This window comes from Tupaia chinensis, unplaced genomic scaffold (assembly GCF_000334495.1).
Source record: "Tupaia chinensis unplaced genomic scaffold, TupChi_1.0 Scaffold000159_1, whole genome shotgun sequence".
Classification (NCBI taxonomy): Eukaryota; Metazoa; Chordata; class Mammalia; order Scandentia; family Tupaiidae; genus Tupaia; species Tupaia belangeri.
In genome coordinates, this window is record NW_006159630.1 from 7,511,351 (window position 1) to 7,537,825 (window position 26,475).

The 26,475-nt window shown below is 43.7% G+C and overlaps 2 protein-coding genes and 1 pseudogene across 2 annotated transcripts in view; all 3 read left to right on the forward strand.

The window, feature by feature from the left end:
• Positions 1-1,739, forward strand: part of LOC102489320 (coiled-coil domain-containing protein 117 pseudogene) — a 4,062-nt pseudogene extending 2,323 nt beyond the window's left edge.
• Positions 1-17,815, forward strand: part of LOC114007339 (CMRF35-like molecule 4) — a 21,054-nt gene extending 3,239 nt beyond the window's left edge. Inside the window, exons 2-4 of the mRNA XM_027770804.1 lie at positions 7,166-7,504; positions 16,330-16,408; positions 16,837-17,815. Of these exons, the coding sequence (XP_027626605.1) occupies positions 7,166-7,504; positions 16,330-16,408; positions 16,837-16,966 (548 nt within the window). The 3' untranslated portion in view covers positions 16,967-17,815. The remainder of the gene's footprint in view (positions 1-7,165; positions 7,505-16,329; positions 16,409-16,836) is intronic.
• The window catches only part of LOC102480789 (CMRF35-like molecule 6), a 51,060-nt gene that overhangs the window by 14,028 nt on the left and 10,557 nt on the right, over positions 1-26,475 (forward strand). The window lies entirely within an intron of this gene.

A 26,475-nucleotide genomic window follows, 5' to 3' on the forward strand; every position in this document is an offset into this window, starting at 1 on the left:
AAGATTAAAAAAAAAAAAAAAGATAAGTGCTAGTGGGGATGTGGTGAAAGGGGAACACTCCTACATTGTTGGTGGGAATGTAAATTGGTTCAGCCACTGTGGAGAACAACGTGGAGGTTCCTCAAAGACCTTCAAATAGAACTACCATATGATCCAGCAATTCCACTCCTGAGTATATACACAAAGGACAGGTGAACGCTCAGTTGGAAAAGCGCTTGCACAACTATATTTATTGCGGCACTATTCATGATTGCTAAGACATAGAGCCAACCCAAATGTCCACAAACAGATGAATGGATTGAAAAAATGTGGCACATATACTCCATGGAATATTATTCAGCCAAAAAAAAAAAAAAAAACAAGGCCCTGGAATTTGATAGAAAGTGAACAAATGTGAAAGATTTGTTGTTCAGTGAAAGTCAGACTATGAAAGAGAGACATTGTATGTCTACACTTAACATATACCAACCATCCACATTCTATTGGTAGAGACCGAAAGACTGGAGTACATAAAAGCATTAAAAAAATTTTTTTTTGGAGAGATGCTATAGGGTTCGTGCGCTCGCCAGACAGACAGAGAGAAACATAGAGACAGAAAGTGAGGAATCACCTCCCAGGGGGGATGGTCATGCCACAATCCCTTCTCCTCCATTCTCCTCTCGGGATCTTGGGCATGCATGCACATGCTCCTGGCGTGAGTTTTAAGCCACCAGGTCCGGGACGCGAACCGCGGTCGATTACGTGGTTAGCCATTACGCTAACTGCTGGTTCCCAAAGCATTAAAAATTGTTATGGACACTAGAGAAAAAGTGGAAGGAGAGTGTGGGAGGGGAAGAGTGCAGGAAAGGAAATTAGGGGGAAAGTAAGGAGTGATAAGATATTTGTGGGAATCAGATATGGTTTGCTATCTGTTGGTGAGGATGTGTGTAGTATTCTCAACTGGGCTGCGATGTGTACCATGCTGAGTAAAATCTCTTTACAATATAAATGATGTCTAGCGATTGAATGTATAAGTAGAACAGAAAAAAACACAGGAGAGAGGAGGACAATGATGACTGCCCGGTAAGAAAGAAAAGACTAACTGAAGCGTATCTCTGTGCTGGCCCTAAGGAGGGGATTCTTTGTGCACACCGGGATGTAGAAGGTCATGGAGTGAGTCCATGCCCTGGTGGCCTGTCTGTACCTGGCATGTTAGATGTTACCAGTGAAGAAATAGATCATCAAACAGCTGAGGAACCACAGTGGGAAGTTACCAGAAGAAGGCGTCAGGAGATTGAACACGGGATAATTGATGGAGATGAAGCAGCTGAAGCTGACAGACACATTAACCTTCTCCACAGTCTTGTCCTTCCCAATACCATGAAGACAAGTTTGAAGAGGGAACTTGATGACGTTTTTACAAAGAAAATGGTTGAGTCTAGAGCTGTCCTTCCACGGAACTTGTGGTCTAGAAACCTCTGCCCGAACTTTCTGATAAGCCAAAGCTGCCATCTAATGCTGAGAACCGCCCAGGAGAGAGCCGGACCAAGCACATAGCTGCTGGCACTGCCTTCGCTCGGAGATCTGAACTGCTCTGGGATCCTCAGCAGGCAGGGCTGCCTCTTTATAATAACCTGGAGACAGCTGCTAACACAGAGTGGGAACTCTGGGAACCAGTTTCTATGCGAACGTCAAATTTTAGAAGGTTTCTACATTCAGTCTTGAGCCTACTGGCATCGTCCAGGGACCTGAAAATTTAATGAAATGTCTCTACCTGCGATTTGGGGTGGGACTCTCATTTTGGGTAGCTATTTATTGAATTCAGCTTTTTGCCAAGGAAGCCTGTCTCAAGGGAAAAACAGTTTTCTAGGGGGCTTCTTAAATATTTCTTAGATTAAAGTATTTTCAGAGGCGAATGTAGAAGCTATGTGTGTAAGGTTGGCTTAAATCATATGTCACATTGTCTAAACCAGCCAGACATGTGCAGGATATTTTCTTGGGCTAAAAAAATGATCAAGACAGGACTGTTCTACCGCAGCTGTACCCCGGCAGTTGAGCTACAGAGTAGAGTTTGCAGATATGAGCTGCTTTACAGCGATGGCTGTGTATGATAGGGGAGGAGGAAGGAAGCTAGCATGCGTAAGTCTATTGCTAGACATTTAACAGAGGCCCTGAAACTTGGCTATTAGTCGTCAATTGAATATAGCTGTATCGATTCCATAGGCAATGACACCGTTTCTCTCCTCTTTGCTTCTGAAAATGCAATGAAAATACAAAGAAAAGGTTTACTTAAGATGCTTTTGCCTTGGGGGAACCAGCAGTTAGCGTAATGGCTATGTCGCTGGACTCCCACGTAGTCGACTGTGGTTCGCGTCCCGGACCCAGTGGCTTAAAACTCACGCCGGGTACGTGTGCGTGCGTGCCCAAGATCCCAAGGGGAGAATGGAGGAGAAGGGATTGCAGCGTGGCCATCTCCCCTGGGAGGTGATTTCTCACTTTCTGTCTCTCTGTCTCTCTCTGTCTGTCTGGCGAGCGCACACGCCCTATAGTGAAAACCTCTCAAAAAAAAAAAAAGATGCTTTTGCCTTGTGCTACTGTTGATCATTGGTTTCTTTTGCATAATCAATAAACCTAGTTATTAAGTAATGTTTACAACTTAATTAACTTTGACCGAGAGGTTAACTTGCAAGTTACCTATGGGAGAAACATTCCTTCGTTAAGACTAAGGATGAGCTGTATCGGCTAGACAACAGGCCAGTAGGGGTGAATTTGTAGAAACCAGCTTCCAGGCACTTCTGAGCCCCATGCTGAAGTCCCTCCCGTGACAGACGGTGTAGGAGTCACAAGTCTGTTCATTGGACTGTTCCTTTGCTTGTCTGTTGGCCCTGCTTTCACTCTGTCTTTGTGGATAGTCAGGAAAAGCTTTAATGTTGAGTAGTTCAACAACATATTTAATGTCTACACAGTGTAATTATTCAAATTTCAAGCCAGTATGGAAACCAGCTAATAGTTTCTTAATCTCAGGCTGAGAGATGATTAAACTGTATTCTGTTGAAATGTGCAAGTGTTTGATTCATGCTGCTTGAAAACTGCCTTGAGGTCCTTGTGTAATGACACCCATTTGTAAAGTGTGTAGCCTTAAAGAAATGTTATGCTGAAATATTTGTTTTTATACAACTGAAAGACATGAAGGGGCCGCCTGGAGTTTGGAGTTAGTCCCAGTCTTAGGGAGGACAGGGAGATGACAGTTTTCCAAAGAAGGACCCAACACACACCAAGATGATCATCTATAGGATTGCTGAGAAGGCCTCTCGTCAAAGGTCTATACAACGACAAGGAGGAAGGAAGAGCCCAAAGCAAGGCACGGATTCTACCAGCTAATGAAGAAGAGGGCTGCGGCTCTGTTCATTAAAACCCAAACAGAACGTGCTTCAGGAGCCAAGTTAGCTAACATAATTACTTCTGCAGGAAATGGATGGTAATGCTTCTTTTTGGACTGTGATCTTCTTGCAAGTGTTAGTACAAAATTTTGTCTTCATCCTCATGCTCGTAACGCTCATCCATGGGAGCTGTCTCCACAGTCCCAATGCCTCTGCTTTCTGTCTTTTCTCTTGCAGCATAAGCCTTTTTTGCTTTTGCCTTCAGATCGCCCTGGAGAACTAGCAGGTCTTTTCATTTTGAACAGTTTTGCAGCGTGGATCAAACACTGGCTTACTGTGCTAATGTGTGAAAAAAAAATTATCTAAAGCAGGAGAACTTTAATGAATGATGTATATTTTCTGAGTTTGAGTAAGGGTGTGTGTGGTTTTTGTTTTAATATGAAGCAAGTAAGCCCAGTTCTTACAATGTTAACCAGTTAAGAAGAAACTGCTGTTCATTCTTATAAAGGTACAAATATAAAATTTAGAAAACTAAGGTGGGTTTGTGGAATGTGGTTTTGTTTTATAATAGTGACAAGAATTGGGACCAGCAGTTAGCATAATGGCCATGTTGCTGGACTCCCATGTAGTCAACCTCGGTTCGAATCCCAGACCCGGTGGCTTAAACTCACTCTGGGCGCATGTGCTTGCGTGCCCAAGATCCCGAGAGGAGAATGGAGGAGAAGGGATTGCGGTGTGGCCATCCCCCCTGGGGGGTGATTTCTTGCTTTCTGTCTCTCTGTCTCTCTATGTCTTTCTGGCGAGTGCACGCGCCCTATAGCAAAAAACTCTCTCAAAAAAAAAAAAAAGGAGCAGTACTAGGGAAATTCTAGAAGACGCTGTCATTTTATTTTAAAATGAGAATCTGGTGTTCTGTACTTTCTCATTTTTCAATAAAACGTGAGTGTTCTGCACTTTGGGGGAAAATGTGTAAATCAGTGGACCTTGGTACACTTACAATTGTACAACTACCACCTTTATCTTATTCCAGAATATTATCATTGCCTCCAAAAGAAGTCCTTCACCCTGCAGCAGTCACTCTCCCTCCACCCCCATCCCCGGCCTCCACCAGTCTACTTCCCTGTCTCTGTGGAGTGCCTGTTCTGAAAATGTCATACGAATAGACTTACATTGCATGTGACCTCTGCATCTGGCTTCTCTGACTCAGCACAGTGTGTTCAAGGTGCACTGGTAACGGACCCTGTATCGGAATTTCTTTTTATGGCTGACGAAGTGTTCTAAAATGGATATACTGTGAATATAATGTGTCCTTCCAGTTAGCTGTTGAGGGGTTGTTCTGATTTTTGGTTATTGCACCAGTACAGCTGTAAACTTCATGTTCATGAGTTTTCTTTTGGTTTTTAATTTTTTTTCTGTTTTACTTTTTGATATAGGGCACAGGTGCTTGCCAGAGAGAGGTAGAGAAACAGAGACAGAGAGGGAGAGAGAGAAAAATCATGTCTTCCCCTGAGGGGATGGCCGTCCACAATCCCTTTTCCTCTATTCTCCTCTTGGGATTTTAGGCACATACACATACACAGTGTGATTCTCAAGGTGCTGGACCTGGGACTAAAACCACACAGCTGGCCATGTGGGAATCCAGTACCTTAACCTCCATCTCACCTGTTGGCCTCACGTTACTGTTTTTATATAACGATATTCTTTCCATTTTCTTGGACATGTACACCCGGGAAATAATGGCTGGCTCATATGGTAACTCTATTTATAATGTTTCAGGGAACTGCCAAACTTTCTTCCAAGTATCTGCTTTCAAATACATCTTTGGCTGTATCATACAAGTTTTGAATGTAGTGTTGTCATTTTTGCTAAAATATAATGGGTTTATATATTCTTCCTATTGTCTGTGATCAGATCAGGTTTTGTAAGGCAATTTTCCCTTCCAATCTGAAATTTTATTTTCTGTAGAAAAATTTTTTAGATATATTTTTAGTTCTGCCCAATATTTTTATACTTGAAATATTTACCTGGTAAAAATTTAATATGGTAAGTTTGCTTTGTGATGTAGGCGTTTTTCTTGGCTATGAAATGAGACCTTAAAAGCTCATCTTCTGAAAGGGGTGTGTTTGGTTTGCTTAGTTCCCTTCAGATGTCATGAAAGGCAGATTGAGTGTGCAACCTAACTCTGCTCCTGGTCATGCAACTCTGTTGGTGGTGAAACTCACCGGCTATGTGTGTCTCCAACTCTCACCTCTTTGAGTTCAGGTTTTGCAAGACATTTTGATGCAGTCTGAAGTTTCGTTTTTCCAGGGGTAATAGTAATAATAACAAAGGCACAAAGAGGTTCGTTTGCCAAAATTCACAGTGTTTGTGAGTGGTAGAGTCAGGATTCAACCCAAGCCCTCCTGGACAGCCTGTCTTCTTCACCATGAACTCAAGTGTCTCTAGGCCTGACCTCCCACAACATGAAGTGCTCCCAAGGCTCATCTTAGTGGTCCGAGGTGCTTCTGCACCTGTCTCAGTTGCATGCTGCGACAACCACAGCACCCATTTGTTGTCAGTATGTAAACCTCCAGAACCACCATGTCTGTGAAGGGTCTCCCTCTAGGTCAGATGGATTTAGAGGATTTGTGGAATTTAAGGTCATTCCATTGCTCTGAGTTTCTACAAGGAAGAATATCACACCGACTATGATGACCTGGAGCTACTGAGGCATGCTACTGACGTGCATGATGTGCAGTCTGCTGAAAAGAGTCACTACTGAGGCACGTCAGTTCCTATCTTTCACTCTGGCTGGCAGCATCTCTGTTAGGTGTGTGAGAGTGTTAAGGACAACAGGCACAGAATGGATGCCACTTTGTTGATATTAAAACTTTATGTGCTTTTGTCTTGAAGTTAGCTCTTATTGGGGCCAGCAGGTGGTATGGAGGTTAAGGTGCTGGGTGTAACATGGCTGGGTGTAACATTGCTCCAGTCCTGGACCCAGTAGATTGAAAATCATACTGGACATATGTCCGTGCGTGCCCAAAATCTAGAGAGGAGAATGGAGGAGAAGGGATTGTGATATGGCCATCCTCTCTGGTGGTAGGTGGAGATATTTCTCACTTTTCTTCTCTGTCTCCCTGTCTCTGGTAAAGAGAAAAGAAGAAAGAAAAAGTAAAAGCTCATACTAGAAATTTGGGGACTGGAATTTACTACAATTTGTACAATAGTTGGTGTGTCATAAAAAATGGGATCTGTGTGATGTGGATTCCTTGGCACAGAGGGACCAGCTGATGTGGGCATTTTGTCTGACTTCCAAGGCCTTCATCCAGGGTGTTTCCTGCAGAACCATGGAACCATAGGGCAGGCTCTTGTAGCATGGAATATGGCTGCTCCAGCCAGGCTCCTGAAGGCCACTGATAGTAAGGGTCAGTGGTAGTAAGGGTCAAGGCAGCCATCAGTCCCCAGTGGAAATGGGTTTTCTTTTAGTTCTTTCCCATCAGACCAGGAAATGCCAGGTAGCTGCAGAGGACATCCCTTGAAATATATGGATCATTTCAGTCAAAGGGAGGCTACGGGGTGACTTATAGGAAGCAAAGATTGCTCAGGGTTGTGTTTATTTCTTGGTGGTCTAATTGTGCTCCTTTGGGACTTTCCTGCCAGCTTTGACCCAGTGGGTTTTGAAGGAGAAAAGGTCTGTCATGTGGAAGGTGGTTTCTTCCTTGGCTGTTAGGGGGCCCTGGATTTGGGAGCTGTTCCCAGTGCAGGAAGCCGTGGCCCTGCCCTCGGGTGGGATGGAGACAGGCACATGGATTCGTGTTTTCCAGGCAGCTCCACCGCCTATCCAATCATCGGTCCAGCCAGAGTGAGCGGCATGGAGAGGGACTCACTGAGTGTGCGGTGTCGCTATGACAGCGGGTGGGAGACCTACAGAAAGTGGTGGTGCCAAGGAGCTGATTGGAACAGCTGCAAGATCCTCGTCATAACCACTGGATCTGAGCAGGAGGTGAAGAAGGACCGTGTGTCCATCAGGGATGATCAGGAAAACCGCATCATCACGGTGACCATGGAGAAGCTCAGGAGAGGTGATGCTGATACTTACTGGTGCGGGATTGAGAGAATTGGAGCTGATCACAGGTTCCCAGTTGAGGTGACCATTGACCCAGGTAAGATTGGTCCTTTGTGCACCATGTGACCTCTGTGCTGAAAATGGAGTTCCTGAATAGGGAGAGGAACAGCAAATTATTTAAGGAAAATACAGTAAAAAAATTTTTTAAGCTTGAATAAACCTCAAATATAAGAAACCTGAAGAAACATATACCAAAATACATTCCAATGAAGAGGTCAGCAGATGTAGCAGTTACGTTGCTGAACTCCCACATAGCTGACTGTGATTTGAGTCCTGGAACGGACACCTTGAAACTCACGCTGGGTGCATGTCTTGCATGCCCAAAATCCCAAAAGAAGACTGGAGGAGAAGAGACTGTGGCATGGCCATTCTTTCTAGAGGGTGATTTCTTGCTTTCTGTGTCTCTCTGGCAAGTACACATACCCTATTGCCAAAAATCTCTCTCAAAAAAAATCATAATGAAATCCCTCAAAGGCAGTGAATGAGAGAAAATCTTAAGAGGATCCAGACACATGACACATTATGTACAGAGGAGCAAAGATAAGGATGATGGCAGATTTCTTGTTGGAAACCAACAGAGGTTTTAGACTCCCTTCCCCTGCCCCACCTTCCTCCTAGCAATGAAGTCTTCTAAGCTCTGCCTGAGGGTTACTGTGTGTGTGTGTGTGTGTGTGTGTGTGTGTGTGTGTGTGTATGTGTGTGTGACATCTGAACAAAGACACTGTCCTAGCGCCTCTGTCTTTCATTGCCAGAATCAGCAAACTGGACAAGTCGGGCTTGAAAAATCCAACGACCCCTCCCGGTCACTGGTAGCAGAGCTCAGCCCTCCTGGGAGCTGTACAAGCCTGACGGTCCCACTGCAGTGGGCCCTTGGTTATCACTGGGCCTGTGTGATCCACTTTGAGACCTTTGAAGGGAAAATGAACTTTATTTTTTTCTCTTATTTATTATTTACTATTATTATTTATACATTCGATCACTGTACAACATTTAAATTGTAAAGAGACTTTACCCAGCATGATATACACCCCAGACCAGTACGGTTGAGAATACTATACACGTCCTCATCACCAGGTAATAAACCATATCTGTGTCCACAAATGTCTTACCTCTCTATTGTTATGGACACTGGGGACAAAGTGGGGAAATGAACTTTAATTCCTTCACTCATCAGATATGGAGGACTACCTGGGCACGGAATTCCAGTAAAGAATATCAAAAATTCCTATCTGACATATTCAAGGAGGTCCTGGCTAGGGGTGAGAGGTGAGGAACCATAAACCTGTACCTGTGAAAGTTTTACTAGCAAAAGGAGGAACACATTCCACTGTATCCACGCACCTTCGCCTCATCCCTCTGACCGCCTCTGAGACTTACTGGGAACTCCTTGGTAACGTCAGCTGATCTATGGGGAGGGATGCACACAGAGGCCAGGCAGCAGCATGAGCCCTGCAGGGCTTCCTAGGACGCCCACCCCCTAGTCCAGTCCTGTCTCCATGGAGCAGGAGGGGACTTAGGCAAGAATTCCCTCTCCTCCCTGCACACACCCTCAGCTGCATGTCTGTCTTGCATGTATTTACTTTTGAGAAGATAAAAGACTTTTTACACATTAAGGGAAACTATGGCTCTTCTGATTTAGGCCAAGTAGAATCATAGGGACCAAATTTATCTCCTGTCTTGAATGATAATAAATAAAATAGAGAAAATATGTGAAATTAGGGGTTTCAAGGCATTAGGCATTGGGCAACAATTAACAGTGATCCATTAGAGAAAGTATTGGGTTTTCAGGAACGTTGTGACACATTTTTGCATAGAAAAATATGACATGACTTTTCCAACAACCTTATAGACAAAAAAAGGTGAGCCTGGCATACTGCCGGAGAATTTCCAGATTGAGATACAGAGATGGGGAACTCAATTGGCTCTTGGCAGAATTCCAGTTCTGGGGAAACAGTAGTTAGAATCCGGGAAGACAAAGCTGTTCAGAGTTCACAGGACAAAGGACCAGAGAGGAAAGAGTCAGAAGAGTGGTAGTCCCGGCGGTCTGTGGAGGGGCGAGAGATGAAGAACGTGCTCATCAGCTCCTATGTAAGAGGACTACCCAGGGTCGGTCGGCCAGACACACCCAGAGAGACTAGAGCAGTGCCTAGTTCTCCTGCTGGGCCGGGATTGTGCCTGTGCCCATCAGCCAGACCTGCAAATGCATAACTCATGGAGCTTAGGGCAGGTTGTGCATTAATGTTTGGCCTCAGTAGTGGGAAATAATTAGTTCTACACTAAATGTTGTCTTAATATGGCCTTAAAAGCTTATAAGTAATGGATGGCATGGTGGTTAAGGAGCTGGAGTCTACATGGATGACTGCATGGTTTGAGTTCTGGACCCGGTGGCTCGAAAATCATGCCAGGCATGCACGCATGCATGCTCAAAATCCAAATACGAGAATAGAGGGAAAGGGATTGTAGCATGGACGTTCCCCTTTGGGGGAAGGGACGATCTCTCAATTTCCCTCTCTTTCTCTTGCTCACTCTCTCTGTCTGTCTCTAGTGAGCACGTACATACAATAGCAAAAACAAAAACAAAACAAAACAAAAGAACAAAGAAAAGAAATAACTCTTCCAAGCATATCTTAAAAGAGAAACTCATGATGAAGGAATAATTAATCAATTATGATCAATGAATTGAATCAACCCCAAACTCACACAAATGTTAAAATCAGTAGAAAAGAAAATCAAAAGTTATGACAATTACATCCCATATGTTCAAAAAATTAAGTGGAGTCATGGCACATATAAGGTATGTGTGGAGGAGTGGGGCCTAAGGAAGGACATTTGGAGGAGGGATACGGAGGTAGAGCATTGACGGGATGGGGAGGCGTGGTGTTATCTGTTGAAGATATTTTGATCAACAGGACTGGGGAGAAATGTTCACATATTGAAATGTTCACATTGTAAGCTAAACAATGTGATTGAATGTATATAAAAAATTGAAAAAATTAATAAAAAAATTCAAACTTATTTTTTCTTTTTGGAGAGATTTTTGGTATGGGGCATGTATGCTCACTGGAGGAGCAAAGAGAGGCAGAGAAGCAAGAGATAAACCATCCCCAAGGGGGGATGGCCACACCACAATCCCTTCTCCTCTTGGAATTTTGAGCATGCAAGCACATGCACCCAGTATGAGTTTTAAGCCACGCAGGTAGCATTTGAACCACGATCAACTATGTGGGAGTCTAGCAATGTAACCATTACACCATCTGCAGGTCCCCAAGTTCAGACTTTTAAAGCTGCAAACTGTAATTACCTGAGATGAAAAACACACTTGATGAGGTCAGTGGCATATTAAATATTACAGAATAAAAAATAAGTGAATTTGAAGAGAGCAGTAGTATCCAAAATGAAACACAGAGACAAAAAGAATTTTAAAATGATCAGAACGTCAGTGAGCTGTAGTTCAGCTTCAATCAACCTAATAGGCGTGAAATTGGAGTCCCCGAAAAGGAAGAAGGACAGAAACACTGTCTAAAGAAATTGTAAAACCTGATAAACACTATCTTCCCACAATTCTATATTTAATGAATATCAAGTACAAGAAATCCGGAGAAATCTATACCAAAATACATTATAATTAAATTGCTCAAAACCAGTGTTGGAGAGAAAATCTTAAGAGCGTCCAGAGACGTAGTCCATTATGTGTAGAGGAACAAAGAGAAGGATTACTGCAGATTTCTTATAGGAAACGAGGCACAAGAGAAGACAGTGGGACATCTTTAGAATTAAAAGAAAAAAAAATAAAACCTATCAACTTGAAATTTTTTTTTTAATTTGCCAGAGGGCATGTGCACTCACCAGAGTTAGAGAGAGTGTGGGGAGTGGGAGGGCATCTTCCATTATGCACCGTCATGGCACAATCCCTTCTCTGTTTCTCCCTCCTTTTGGGATTATGGGCATACACACACATGCACCTAGCATGTTTTTAAGTCACTGGGTCCAGGACTTGAGCCACATGGTTGGCCATGTGAGATCTAGTCACCTTAAACACCAGGTCATGAGCTGGTTCCAATTCAAGATTTTAGATCCACTAAAATTTTTTTCATAAGCTAAGGTAAAATAGAGACATTTTTTCAACATACAAACTTTGAAAAAAGAAAGATTTTCAGAAGATCTATACTCCATACTACAAAAGAAAGTTAAAGAAAGTCAGTGAGCAATTATGCTAAGAGAAATTATGCTAAGGCAGATTCAGTAAGACAAATGCCACATGATTTCATTTATACATAGAATCTAAAAATGTCAAACTCAAAAAAAAAAATAAAAATGTCAAACCCATAGAAGTACAGAGTAGAATGGTATTTATCAGAGGTTGGAAGAAGGATGGGGTAGGGAACATGGAGAGGCTATTCAAAGTGTACAAAGGTTTAGTTAGAGAGCAGAATTAAGTTTCCGTGATCTATTACACAGGGACTATAGTTAATAGTTCTCATTAATAATGATGAACATTTCAAAATTGCTAAGAAAGTAAATTTAAAATGTCCCATCATGGGAACCAGCAGTTAGCATAATGGCTATGTCGCTGGACTCCCACGTAGTTGACTGCGGTTTGTGTCCCGGACCCGGAGGCTTGAATCTCACGCCGGGCGTGTGTGCATGCGTGCCCAAGATCCCGAGAGGAGATTGGAGGAGAAGGGATTGCGGCGTGACCATCCCCCCTGGGGGGTGATTTCTCGCTTTCTGTCTCTATCTCTCTCTCTGTCTGTCTGGCGAGTGCAAGCGCCCTATAGCGAAAATCTCTCAAAAAAAACAAATGTCCCATCATGATAAAATAATTAGTAAATGAGGTGATAGATATACTAATTATCTTGATCTAATAATTCTACATTGTATACACACATCAAAATATCAGATTATACCCTGAAAATATGTACAATTATGATTTGTCAATTGAAAATAATATTAAAAAAAGAACGACAAGGAAGCCATTAAGGCAGAAGAAAAATAATACCAGAGGAAATGTAGTAGACATAAAAAATATCAGAAATAGTAATTATTTATGTATAGAAGATTTTTAAATTTACATTTCTTTTAAAAGATAATTATTGGACAAAAGCTACAATGCATCTGTATAATTTTTAGTATATGAATGAGTAAAAGACGAAACATATATGGCATAAAGACTGAAGGGGGGAAGTGAATGTATACTATTAAAAGGTTCTCATACTAACATGAAATGGTATAATATACTTGGATATTGATTGTTATTAATGAAAAATGTTTATTAAGTCCTTAATCAGCCACTAATATAACAAAACAAAGAGTAATAGCTACTAAATCAATAAAGGAGATAAAAGACTCATTTAAAATAACCTCGATAAATTTGGAGACAGCAGGTGGCATGGTAGTTAAAGCTCTGGACTCTCACATGTTTGACTGCTGTTGGAGTCCCAGACTTTCAAGCCCAAGGTGGCTTGAAAATCATGCCAGATGTGTATGCACGTGTACCCAAAAGCCCAAGAGGAGAATGGAGAAGAGACGGTAGCATGGCCATTCCCCCTAGGAGGTGATTTCTCACTTTCCCTCTCTCTGTGTCTTTCTATCTTTCTCTCTGGCAAGCACAAGCACCCTATGACCCAAATCTTAAAAACAAAAACAAAAACTCAATAAATTCAAAAGAAAGCAGAAAGAAAAAATGAACAAAAAATAGATAGAATAAGTTAGAAATGAATTGTGAGATTATAGAAACCTAACCAAATCAGTAATTATATTAAATATAAACATTTAAACACACCAATTAAAAGGCAGAGATTATAAGAGTTTTTTTTTTTAAGATGTATTTATATACGACCTATAAGAAATGTACCTTATTGCCGTGTCTTGAACAGCTAAATGAATACATGCCTGACTGAGGAGAGGGGGTGTGGATTAGAGAATAAGCATAAAAATAAACACATAAACACATTTAAGTATAGAAAAGCGGGGATGGGAAGGTAAGCATGGCTCCAAACTGGTCCCAGGTTTATTCTTTTAGAAGACAAAAAATAAAATAAGAAAAAGTAAAATATAAAGCCAGTTGTTTTTAAATGTTAATCAGCTAAAGATATAAAGATACCTGGTGCCATATAGTTCTTTTTAAAAAATATGTTTTTAATTTCAAGAAAGGCAGTCTTAGCTTTAATAAATCAAAATCAAAAAATGTTCAGATAACTTCACTTAAGACTTAAAGCCAGGAAGCAGGTTAGGATTCTGTTCATATAGTAGCCATATAGTTCTATGTAAGTTTTTTCTAATCTTTTGGAGGCCATTTTTTAATTAACACGTGATTTTCTTTAAACTGATACTGTTCTGTAATTTTGAACCCAGCTAGTGTTTTTACACGTTGATGGTGTCATAGCTTCACAAATAAACTGTCCATAAAAATCACATTTCTATGTATGCTTTAAAGTTACCATGTTTATTAAGATTAGCTGCTCTCTACACTTTATTATTTATTTTATTTATTTTTAAAGAGATTTTTCTATAGGACACGTATGCTTGTTGGAGAGACAGAGAGAGACAGAAAACCAGAGAACAACCCCCCACCCCACCCCAGGGGAGATGGTCATGCTGCGATCCCTTCTCCTCCATTCTTGTCTAGGGATTTTAGGCATGCATGCCCACATGCCCAGCGTGAGTTTAAGTCTCCAGGTCAAGGACTCGAACTGTGGTCAACCACATGGGAGGTCAGTGATGTAACCATTGCGCCAACTGCTTGTCCCACTTTACTATTTTTTAAAGTTTACTTATTTCCTCCATGAGAGAGACAATGGGAGAGAAAGACGGTCTCCACCAGAAATGTTCTTACTCCATGATCCACATCCAGTTTATGCTGGCCCAGATCACAGGCATGCAGTACACATCTGGTGTGCCAGGGAAGCTCCTGGACATTAACCCAGGACTACTTCCATGTGAGTCCAGTTACTCTACCATCATGACATTACCCAGCCAAAGAAATACACTTGATTTAGTTAGTTTTTGCATGATATCGCAAAGAGAATATTTAATCCATATGTTGCTGTGCAGCAAAAACAGAAACACGTGACAACACCATCCATGTACATTAAATTCAGGAGACAGAAGTAAGCTATGGGATGGAATTCATCATTTGTGAATAACAAAATTATATTTTAAAAAACACGTGACTACTTTTGTCCAAAGTTTATTTAAAAGTAAAAATATGGAGAAAGATATACCATGCTAAAAATAATCAAAAGAAATCTGGGGGATCAGCAGGTGGCATGGTGGTTAAGGGCACTGGGCTCCCTCATGGCCAACCGCTGTTGGAGTTCCAGACCTGGTAGCTTGCTTTCTCATTTTCCCTCTCTCTCTCTCTCTCTGTCCCTCACTGTTCAAATGAAAACAAACAAACAAATAAATAAAGTTAAATCAAATAATTATTTTTTAAAAAGAAAGAAATATGGAATGACTATATTATTATCAGACGAAGAAAGACTCTTTTGCTAGTGATAAAAAGGTTATTTCATAAACATACAGAGGTCGATTTATCAAGAAGACACAACAATCTTAACTCTTTAAATATCTCATCACAGAGCTTCAAAACACATGAAACAAAAACTGCTAGAACTACCAGGAAAAAGGGACAAATACACAATAATACCAGATATTTTAATACTTGTTCAATGATTGACAAAGCAAATAGAAAATTAGTAAGGATATAGTGGACTTAAGCAACACTATCAACCAGATTTCTCTGAATGACATTTATTGGCCTAACAGCAGCAGACTATACATGCTTTTGTATAGTGTAAGAGGAACTTTACAAGATAGGCCATAAAACCTCTCTTAATAAATTTAAAAGGACTCAAGTCATATAAAGTACATTCTCTGATCACAATGGAATTAAACTAGAAATAAATAAATAAATAAATAAATAAATAAATAATAAACAAGTTTTTAGAAAATTCCCAAATATTTAAAAATCTAACAAGTCAGTTCTAAATACCCATAGGACAAAGCAAAAGTAAAAAGGAAATTTATAAAATATTTTGAATTGGGTGAAATAAAAATACAGTGCATCATAATTTGTGGGTGCTATAGTCTAAATGCTCGTGTCCCTCCCAAATTCACAGGTTGGGTTCTTTGTTTTTTTTAAGGAATTATTTATTTAATTATATTTATTATTATTATTATTTTAATTTTTCTATAGGACATGCGTGTGAGAAAGAGAGAGAGAAACAAGCCGTTAAGTCCAGGACTCAAACCAGGGTCGACCATGTGAGTCTAGCTCTGTAACCACCTTGCCACCAGACTGTTCCCATAGGTTGAGTTCTAATCACTGAGGTGATGACATTAGAAAGAGGAGCCTTTGGGAGGTGATTAGGTCAGGAGGGCTATGTATATACATTGCTTCTTAGTTTGCTTCTCAGAATTTCTCATATGGCGTTCAATAGTTTTTGTTTAGAAAAGAATTAATATAATGTTTTAGATGCTAACCAGGTAGTTTTGGTTGCCAAAAGAGAAGCTCCTTGGGACCAGCAGACGGTGTCATGGTTATGGTGCTGGACTCCCACATGGCTGACTGTGGTCTGAATCCCGGACCCAGCAGCTTGAAACTCAGGCAGGGCATGTGTGCGTGCATGCCAAAAATCACAAGAAGAGAATGGAGGAGAAGGGACTGCAGCATGGAGGAGTGATTTCCTGCTGTCTCTCTGTCTTTCTCTGTTTCTCCAGTGAGCCCACATGTCCTATAGAAAAAATCTCTTTAATAAAAGAGAGAGAGAGAGAAGCTCCTGAATATGTAGAGTTGAGCCATCCACAAAGAGTGACCTGTGTTCTACTTTGTGTATTTAACTACAACAAATTTACCCACAGTAAGGACAACCACTCTGGAGTTCACACTCGCAACTACTGAGAAGACCGTCAGCAGCCCACCAGGGACTCACACCAGCAGGTGAGCAGAACTGGGTCCTGCAGCCTTCGCCCTGGCCTGGCCTGTGGTTGTGTTTCATCTGGCAAACTTCTGGGAGGGCTGCTGGATGAGACACAGATGCCCAGTTAAATTAGATTTTTTTGGTCATAGGGTGTGTGCACTTACCCGAGAGGGAGAGAAAGCACCCTCCAATGAGGGTGATCACATCGCAGTCCTTTACCCTCCAGCTCTCCATCCCATCAGGGTTTGGCATATGTGCACACACATCTGTTGTGCTTTTCAAGCCACTGGGGTTGGGATTTGAACAACAGCTTGACTGTGCCCTCCAAGGGGCTATCCTGCTGAGGTCCTGAGCTTGCCCTGTGTGTTATTGTGCCAGGATATTGGCACAGGGACAGCTGGGAAGACCTGGGCCCAGGAGGCAACTCACTATCACTGTGTTCCCACAGGTCCCTGCTCAGCAGCATCCACTTCCTGCTCCTGGTCTTCCTGAAACTGCCCCTACTACTGGGCATGCTCAGTGCTGTGCTCTGGGTGAACTGGCCTCTGAGGGCTCCTCGTGTGGAGACAGAGGCATGAGAATCCCCAACTCCCCATGCCCAGTGAGACCCTGTGGGGCACGCATGCTCATACACCTGCCAAGAGATTGTGATAGGCAGTTAGCTAGAAATGGGTGGGCAGCCCTAAGAAAATAGCAGAAGGACACCTGTGACATCAGTCACAGCTCGTCAGAAGTTGCAGCCAGCCCCTCTGCAGAGACTCCTTCATCTTTCCCAACTCCCAGATCCGGGAAGGGGAGACAGATCTCATTTTGCTCTTTAGTACATGAAAGACACATAGAGACATTTGTTAATTTCCCTCATATTACTCCTCATAAATACAAAAGGACCCAACAAGATGTTTTATGCCCAATTAATTTATGACCCACTAGGGGTTCATCCATGCTCATATCAAGGTCCACACTGGGCACACACAATTAGGCAATCAAATTCCTCAAATTCTTCCTCTACAAGAGACATGCACAAATGCAGGAGGAAGCCCAGGAATTCAAAGAATATAGATACCATGACAGAACTCCCACTGCTAAAAACTCATTACCACCTCTAGCAGTAAAAGTAATACCTGATCTCTTCCAAATGGAGTTGCTGCCTAGCGACCTGCCCACTCCAAAGTCTTTCATGTTTTTTTATTTCATGTCTTAGGGCGGATCTTCAATCTTAGAGTTCTGGACCTAAAGAACCTAAAGGGTTTTACACAGCACAGCTCAGCATTCTCCCATCCTGTATCAAGACTCTGGGTTCCAGTGGGCATGGGGAACTGCGGGTCTCACACAGCCCCTAGAACTGGAGAAGATGGAACTTCTGACCCTGAACCATAGAGCCCCCTTCATCTCATCACCAGAACCTCAAAAAAGTCTTGCAAATAAAATATTTCACATGCACAAAAGTATGTAGACAACCTTCAGTTTAAAGACTGAACATAAACATATGTGCTCACCATCTGGACTTAAAAATTGAACATTATTAAGACTTTTGAAGGCCCCTGTGCCTCTCTGACATCATTTCTGTCCCTTGCCTACTCTCAGAGTTAACAGATATCTAGATTTTTGGCAGTAATCATCCCCTTGTTTTTCTTCAGTGCTCAGAGGAAAGGCCTGGTTGTTTTTGAATTTTGCACAAAGGAAATCCCAGTCTCAAGTTCACCACTCAGCAGCCATATTGGCTGTGTCCTCCTCTCTCAGGGATTGCAGGCGACTCCCTACAAGGCCACTGTAGGGAGCGATCAGATCTGGAAAGGTCTCTTTGAAGCAGATATGGTCTGTGGGCTGATGGTGCGGGGCAAGCGAAAGCTCTAGCAAGCACATGATCTACTGTTGCACCACAGGGCAGTGTAAATTAAAGGGAGCTGAGTGTCAGCCAGAGAAGGCCAGGAGAGACTTGTTTAGAACCACGGGACACAAGATGCTCCGCAGCTGCAGTCAACCATAGAAAATACCTGGCTCTCGGGACCAGCAGTTAGCGTAATGGCTATGTCACTGGACTCCCACGTAGTCGACCACGGTTTACGTCCTGGACCCAGTGACTTAAACTCACTCCGGGCGCATGTGCGTGCATGCCCAAGATCCCGAGAGGAGAATGGAGGCGAAGGGATTGCGGCGTGGCCACCCCCCCTGGGGGGTGATTTCTCACTTTCTGTCTCTCTGTCTCTCTCTGTCTGTCTGGCTAGTGCACGCGCCCTATGGCAAAAACCTCCCCCACCCCCAAAAAAAAGAAAGAAAAAAGAGGGGGGGGGTGATTTCTCGCTGTCTCTCTCTGTCTGTCTGGTGAGCGCACGCGCCCTATAGCAAAAACCTCAAAAAAAAAGAAAAGAAAAGAAAAGAACAGACCTGGCTCTCCCTTCTGTTTCTCCCTTCCCCATTGCTTAATTAAAGAATGAACCTGGGGTGGCTCAGTGCCACAGTGATCTCCATCAGAGACGCCTGGACAACCCAATCCCCGCTTTTTTCTACTTGTGTGTCTGTCTGTGGTTTTTGTTTTTTGTTTTTTTTTGTATCCACTACTGCTCCCACTCAAGGTCTGTATCCACACCTCATGGGAAGAGGCAAGTGGCGCCTAACCTGGGGCAAATAAATGAACAAGGAACTGAGTACGGCAGAACTACAAAGGATAAGGCAAGTGGACACTCCTGAGTTCAGGCCTGGGATTGAAAGACGAGGAGTGCATTAGAGTTGGGTGGAAAACATGGGGACGACGTTGTCTAAAGACATTATATATATATATATATATATATATATATATATATATGTCCAAAAGTTGTTTTGTATGTTAACATCTAGGGGTGACAAAGTTGGTATCAAGCAGTTCCATCAATTCTTTGACTTCGTGCAGGAAGCATACCTCTGGTTCCCAGAACAGGGAACATTAAATTAACAAACCTGGGACAAAATCAGAGAATAAATTGGGGAGTGATATGCTACAGAGAGACCAGGCAGGATCCCTATTTTCTGCTTTTTCCTTGTGGAATTTAATTAAGGAATGTTTGAGGTGAGACCCTGCGGAAGATCCAGGAGGTTGCTCAGTAGCTCAATTAAAAGATACATTGGAGAGATATACTTCCTTGCTGCCTGATGAGCCGGGAATTGTCCTGAAATGGAAGTTAGCAAAGCAGCCATGGATAGTGAAGATGACAATCTCCCAGATCTGAGTAGACTGGAGCTTGTGGTTCCTGACAGAACTAAGTTGAGAAAAGACAAGGGGCGGGGGGACACGTCCCCTTGGCTCTGTGCCCTGACCCCCCAGAAATGTTTACTGCTCTTCTTCTAGAGCCTCCCGGCAGGGAAGGATACATAAGGAGAGGAAGGTCCCCTCTGCACTTGACCCCCCTTCAGAGAGCACTACGTGGTGCAGTGGAGACCAGGGAAGACGTCTCAGGATTGAAACGAACATATCATCATGGAGAGTCCAGATCCTAATAACCCGGAACAAAAATACACCAGCATGACCTCATGTCCTTTAAAATTCTAAAAGAATTAAAAACGGCTTGCACGCAGTCTGGTTCTGTGGCACTGTATATAACGGCTCTGTTAGAAACAGCTACTCAGCCAGCATTTCTGCCAAATGATTGGCAGGTGTTAGGCAAGGCATGCTTGGCTGGAGGTGATCATCTTTTATGGACAGCGGATTGGTTTGAAGAAGTCCAAGAACAGGCAAATCGAAACCAACAACAGGGAGTTCCCATCACGTTTGAAGTTTTGACAGGGATGGGCAGCTTCTCTGATACTGTCGATCAGCCTGGATACTCCCTACAAGCGTATCAGAAAATTAATATAATCTGTTTGAGATCTTGAGGAGACTTCCAAGAAAATCAGGTCAAGCAACTTGTCCAGTATCCAGCAGGGGCCCAGTGAGCCCGACTAAGATTTTGTATCATGTTTGGCACAAGCCATAGGGAGGGTGATTTCCAACCTGGAAGCAGGACAATTTTTGTTAAAACAATTGGCTTCTGAAAATGCTAACGCTCCCTGTAGGGTCGCCATTAGCCCGTATCGGATAAAGGGTAAAATAACTGATTACCTTAAACTATGTCAGGGTAATGGGGTCTTGCAAATTCAGGGTATGGTTCTGGCTTCCACTTTAAAGAAAATAATCCAAGGGGCCAGCACATGACACGATGGTTAAGGATGCTGGGCTCCCACGTGACCAACCATGGTTTGAGTCTTGAACCTAGTGGCTCGCTTCCTCACTTTTTTTCTCTTCCTCTCTCTCTCACTCTTGTATGTCTCTGGTCAAATTAAAATAAATAAATAAAGTTAAAGTAATTATTTTTAAAAAAGAAAGAAAGAAAATAATCCAAAGCATGTTAAGAGATAACTGGTTTAATTGGTGCAGGACGGGACACTTTCCTTCACCATCATGTGCCCAAACAACTGGGGATCTCTACTTCTAAAATAAAAAGGAGCCCAGGGCAAGTGCCAGAACATGCCCCTGGTGCCAGACAAGTGGGCATTGGGCTAATGAATGCAGGTTCAGAGCAGATAGAGATGAAAAGCCTCTTCCACCCCTGGGAAATAGGAAGAGGGCCAGCCCTGGCCTCACCAAATAATAGGGGCAACTGTGGCATCTCTTTCGACATCAGCCAACCACAGATTTAGATAGAGGATATTTGCTGGCCACCAACAATCAGAGATCTCTATCGGACAACCTCAGGTAGTGCAGGACAGGACCTCATCCCACCTCCAGATGGGTACAGCACCTAGTATGGGTCCACAGGTGATTTCTACTGGGGTTTATGCACATTTGCCACAAGGTATGGTAAGATTAATTTGGGGAAGGAACAGTATGCCATTACAAGGATTAATAGTAATGCCAGGGATAATAAATGCAGATTATTCAGGTAAAATCAAGCTTTGCCCTCTAAAATGATTTAACTTCTTGAATCTGACCATGTGGCACAACTTGTGCTGTTGCCTGCAGTCTTAAAAGGACAAGTATTGAGCACAGAGCCTAGAGGACCACGAAGATTTGGATCCTCAGACCAGGCCTACCTTCCTCAGCCTCTCTGAGAAACTCGGCCCGTGTCTATCTAACCTCACAAGGGACTTTTAGATACTGGTGCTGATGTTTCAGTAATAGCCCAAAAACACTGGCCCAAAAACTGGCCCCGTGAATTTACTAACTTTACACTGGAGGGCTAGAATATGTTAATTCACCAACAAAGAGTTCTGTTATTCTTACTTGGACAGATGAGGAGGGTCATACAGACGGTTTCAACCCTAAGTTTTGTCTGACATGACTTTGAACTGATGGGGGCCAGATGTACTTCAAAAAATGGGGTTGTATTTATTTAGTCCTTCATCCATGGCTCGAATGATGCTGAACTAGGGTCTTCTACCATTTCAGGGTTTGGGAAAGATGGTCCCGTATGCTGACATTTCAAAATGTAGACAACAAAATGATAGAGTACTCAGACTTCTCATCAAGAGAAGAACACTACTGTCCAACGGCTAACTCGCCTTCCTTCCCTTTCTTCTCTTTCTATGGGAGTTAACCCCAGAGGTTGAGCCTCCAATCACATTTGGCAAATGGATGTAACCTATCCTGCCCCTTTTGGGTGACAAAGTTACTTACATGTCACTGTTGGTACCTACTCAATAGGTTTCATTTTTGCTTCCCGTTTGACAGAAGTGACCAAACATGTCATCGCACATTGTCTTGCAGCAATAGCAGTAATGGGAAAACAGATATATAAAAATGGACAATGGCCCAGCTTGCACATGACACGTCCATGTTCTTCTTACTACGGGCATACCTTACAATTCTCAAGGTCAAGCAATAGCAGCAAGGGCCAACCAGTGTTTAAAAAAAACAATTAGAAAAAGGAAAAGGGGGGGACAGGGTAACCCCTGTAACTCCTCACCTCTCCCTTATATACTTTACATTTTCTGAATCCCACATCAGAGGACCTCACAGTTGTGGAAATTCATTACCAAGGGATAGAAAAAGTTAAACCTCAATATACAAAATGAAAAGATCTCGGTTAAGGAGAACGGAAAGGATCCGACCCCGTGTTAGCGCAGGGTCGAGGGAGTGTTTGTATTTTCCAGAATCATTGCTGAAACCAGTGTGGGTTCCAGCTCGACTTGTGAGGCCATTGAACCCTGGAAGACCCAGAGGGTAAGTCACTGAAATGGATACAGAAGAGGGTGCAGGACCAAGTCTGAACAAAGTACCCAAGAAAGTGAAGAAAACAGTTGACCCAACCCCCTACATGGGGACAGATGAACCGTCTGACCAGGAAAGCAGAGCAACCAGTAAGAGGCCAGAGTGCTGACTACGGCTTCTCCATGGCTGTTGGCCGTGATGAACATATTGGCTACACAGTCTTCAGAACCACCCAGGAAGAACTCCACACAGCAGCTCCTCAGCTCCAAGGACTCCAATTAGAAAAAGAAAAAGGGGGAGATGCAGGGAGCGGCCGGATATGGACAAGGCCTAGTGACCTTTCTCTTTTTTTTAATTTATTTATTTTATTTTATTTATTCATTTTTATATACATTCAAGGACATTGTTTAGCTTACGAAGTGAACATTTCAATATGTGAACATTTCTCCCGAGTCCAGTTGATCAAAATATCTTCAAAAGATAACACCACACCTCCCCGTCCCGTCAATGCTCTGCCTCTGTATCCCTCCTCCAAATGTCCTTCCCTAGGCCCCACTCCTCCACACATGCCACATGTGACATTCACACCCATCTCTTGTGTTTGTACAACCTTTAGTCAATCAGTTTCGGTCATAGAATGCAGACACTTGGTATATATTAACTAGTGACCTTTAAAGCAGATAAGGTCTCTGTGCTGATGCTTCAGGGCAAGCAAAAGCCCTAACAAAGACGTGAACTACCGTTGCACTGCAGGGAGTGTGAATGAAAGGAAGCTGAGTGTCAGTCAGGGGAGGCCAGGAGAGACTCCTTTAGAACCTCGGGACACAAGGTGCTCCACAGCTGCTGTTGACAATAGAAAACCCCTGGCTCTCTGTTCTGTCTCCCTCCTCCATTGCTCTATAAAAGAATAAACCTGGGGGACCAGTAGTTGGCTGGTTGCTGGACTCCCATGTAGCCAACCGCAGTTCGAGTCCTGGACCTGGCGGCTTAAACTCACGCCGGGCGCGTGTGCATGCATGCCCAAGATCCTGAGAGGAGAATGAAGGAGAAGGAATTGCCGCGTGGTCATCCCCCCTGGGGGGTGATCTCTCGCTTTCTGTCTCTCTGTCTCTGTCTTTCTGGTGAGTGCATGCACCCTATAGCAAAAACTTCTCCAAGGAAAAGAAAAGCATAAATCTGGGAATGGCTCAGTGCTATAGTGATCTCCATCAGAGAGGCCCAGACAGACCAGTCCTCACTGTTCTCTATTTGTGTGTCTGTTGATCTGTTCTTTCTGCATCCACCACCACTCCCAGTTGAGGTCCACATCTATTCCTCGCAGGCTGAGGCAGGCCACTGGTGTGAGAGCTAAGGGGGCACAGAACACTGGGGGCTGTGACTGCAGCCACCGTCATGAGCTGGGGAATGCGTGGCCTGAACTGTAAGGCTGGCTAGGCACTTCATCGGTCTCATAGCAGCAAGCTGAGGGCTCCTCGCTGAGTGGTGAGTCCCGCTCTGCAGCACATACCCTTCTCCTGGGCCCTAGGGATTGACAATAGAGCTCTCCTATGGGGGTTTGCCAGAGATGTCACATGGCATCCTTATCATCCACAGAGACTTCCAGCACCACGGAATCGACCAGGTCTGGTGGCCCACATGGCAGGGCTACTTTTACCCCTGCCTGAGCCCTGGAGAGGCCTTTCTTGCCCTGGGCCCTACTCAACGTTGGCAGATTTCAAAGTCACCCACTGAATGAGTCAGAGCAGTCTTCTCAAGGGTGGAGTGTGCTGGTGCCAAATTTCAGAGTCTCACAAAACACCGTGCTTTCTTGCTTGAAGTTTTAGATATAAAACAGAACCATTACCCCAGTCCATAGGATCCATGGAATAGCCCCAAAACATCACAGTGTTTTTCTCACTCTTTCTGGTGCTAAGATGTGTGTCCTAGGATACCCAGAGTACTCGCTTCTCCCTGCCTTCCATCATCAATAAAACAAATCAGAATGAAGTTCTATGGTTAATCTAAGTCCCTTTTACTATAGTGGAGTGTAGAGAACGTCTGAGCTGTCCTAATGCAGGTTGGCTGTGAGTGTACTGCTGTCCTTCTCAAGCAGATGCAAAGTACTTCTGACCTTCCCTCCTCACAGGAAAAGGATACATTTGCCACATCAGTAGCAGCCACAAGTTCACGGGCTGGCCGCACTACAGTGGTTAAGGAGCTAGATCCTGCAGGACTGTGGTCTGAGCTCTGTACCTGGCAGCTTAAAAAACACTCCAGGTACCTGTGCATGGGTGCCCAAAACCCTGATGGGCAGGAGGGCAGAGGAAGGACGGCAGTGTGACCATGCCCCATTGAGGGGTGCTTTCTCTCCTCTCTCTCTTCCTCTCTTGTGCATGTGAACAACTGTGACTGGGCACTCAGCGAAGTGCAGGTCGGCCCTCTGTTACATGCTAGAATCCATTGGAAATCTTTGGGAACCAGAGAAGTGAGTTAAGGACATGGTTAAAAATATACTCAGGATCTGTTATGATCAAGCATGGTCAGACACACAGCCATGGCAAGGACCTGGCACAAAGGAGGCAGCTTCTACTCACAGATCCCTTGAAATGGGAAGCGCTCCATGGCACGCAGGGCCACATGTGAAGGCCAGGGTCGGCCAGGAGGCAGAGGGCGGGAGGAGCCTTGGGTGGGAGGCTTTTTTGTGGTTTTTCACTGGAAACAAAGGGCAAAACAAGGTTTAAAAACCAGCCATGTTTAAGATTACAGAGTCTGAGTAATTGTTATGGGCCCTGGACTATGGGGTGGTCCCAGGTTGTCTGTGCCTGGCCCCAGGTGATTAAGGCATCTGCAGACCTCCCCAAACACGCTGAGTGAGCACGTGCCCTTGATCTGGGGCTCCCTGAGGCTTGGGTGTTTTGCAGTGTGAAGACTCTATTGGGAGTAGCCTGTCTCTGTGTCTCTGTGTCTCTTTCTATGTCACTTGGAATTATCAAATAAACTTTAAGAAAAAAGAAAAGAAAAGAAAAGAGGTTAACCTAGACAGTCTCAAACCTAGTCTTACACTTTAACACCTCCAAAGGCTGGTCCTTCTTCCACGTTCAAGCCTCCTCTCAGCCAGAGGTTGTCGGGCAGAGAACTCTGGCCCAGACCCTTACCATGGAGAACTAGTGGGGTGGAAAAGAGATGAGTGAGCCCCACATCCTGTCTGTACCTCCTCAGTTCCACATCTAGGGTCCCCCAAATTCCCTGCAGGCTCGCATCACCCTAGCCCCAGAACCAGCTCTGTCTTGTGCTAGAAAGAAAAGCAGCAGCCTGAGATGCCCCAGTTGTACTGGCAGCCCTCTCCCACTCCCCACCCAGGAGAGGCGGAAGGGAACAGAACAGCCCTTCTTCAAGAACCAGCTCCATGGCTCCTGCGATCTAGCCATGTCGTGCCGCGCGGTTTTCTAATTTGTGGGTTTTTTAAAAAATTTTTTGAATATTAATTTTTCTTTTTTTTTCAGTTTTATTTAAAAGTTTTTCTCTTCATTTTTTTCTCTTTTTTTGTTTGTTGTCTCTTTTTTTTCTGTTGTTGCTTTTGTTTCCCTCTCTCTGTTTCCTTTTCTACACACTCCTCGACCCTCAGATTGAACTTCCAAGTTTGGGACGAAATTGACCATCCAAGAGATGACTAGAAATCGCTGCAGCACCATAAGAAATATGGGGAAGCAGGAAAATACCTCTCCTCCAAGGGAAAAGGATAACTCCTCTTCATCTGCACACAGTTCCATGGAAGTCATGGAAATGTCTGATAAAGAATTCAGAATATTGGCGTGAGCCCCCCCCCCAGCGCAGCCGCGCGCCGGGAATGGCCTGGCCGGCGCCCCCCCCCACTCAGGGGAGGGGGGGGCCACGCGGCCCAGCACAGCCAAGCGCCTCTCCCTGCCTCTCCCTGCCTCTCCGGCCCTG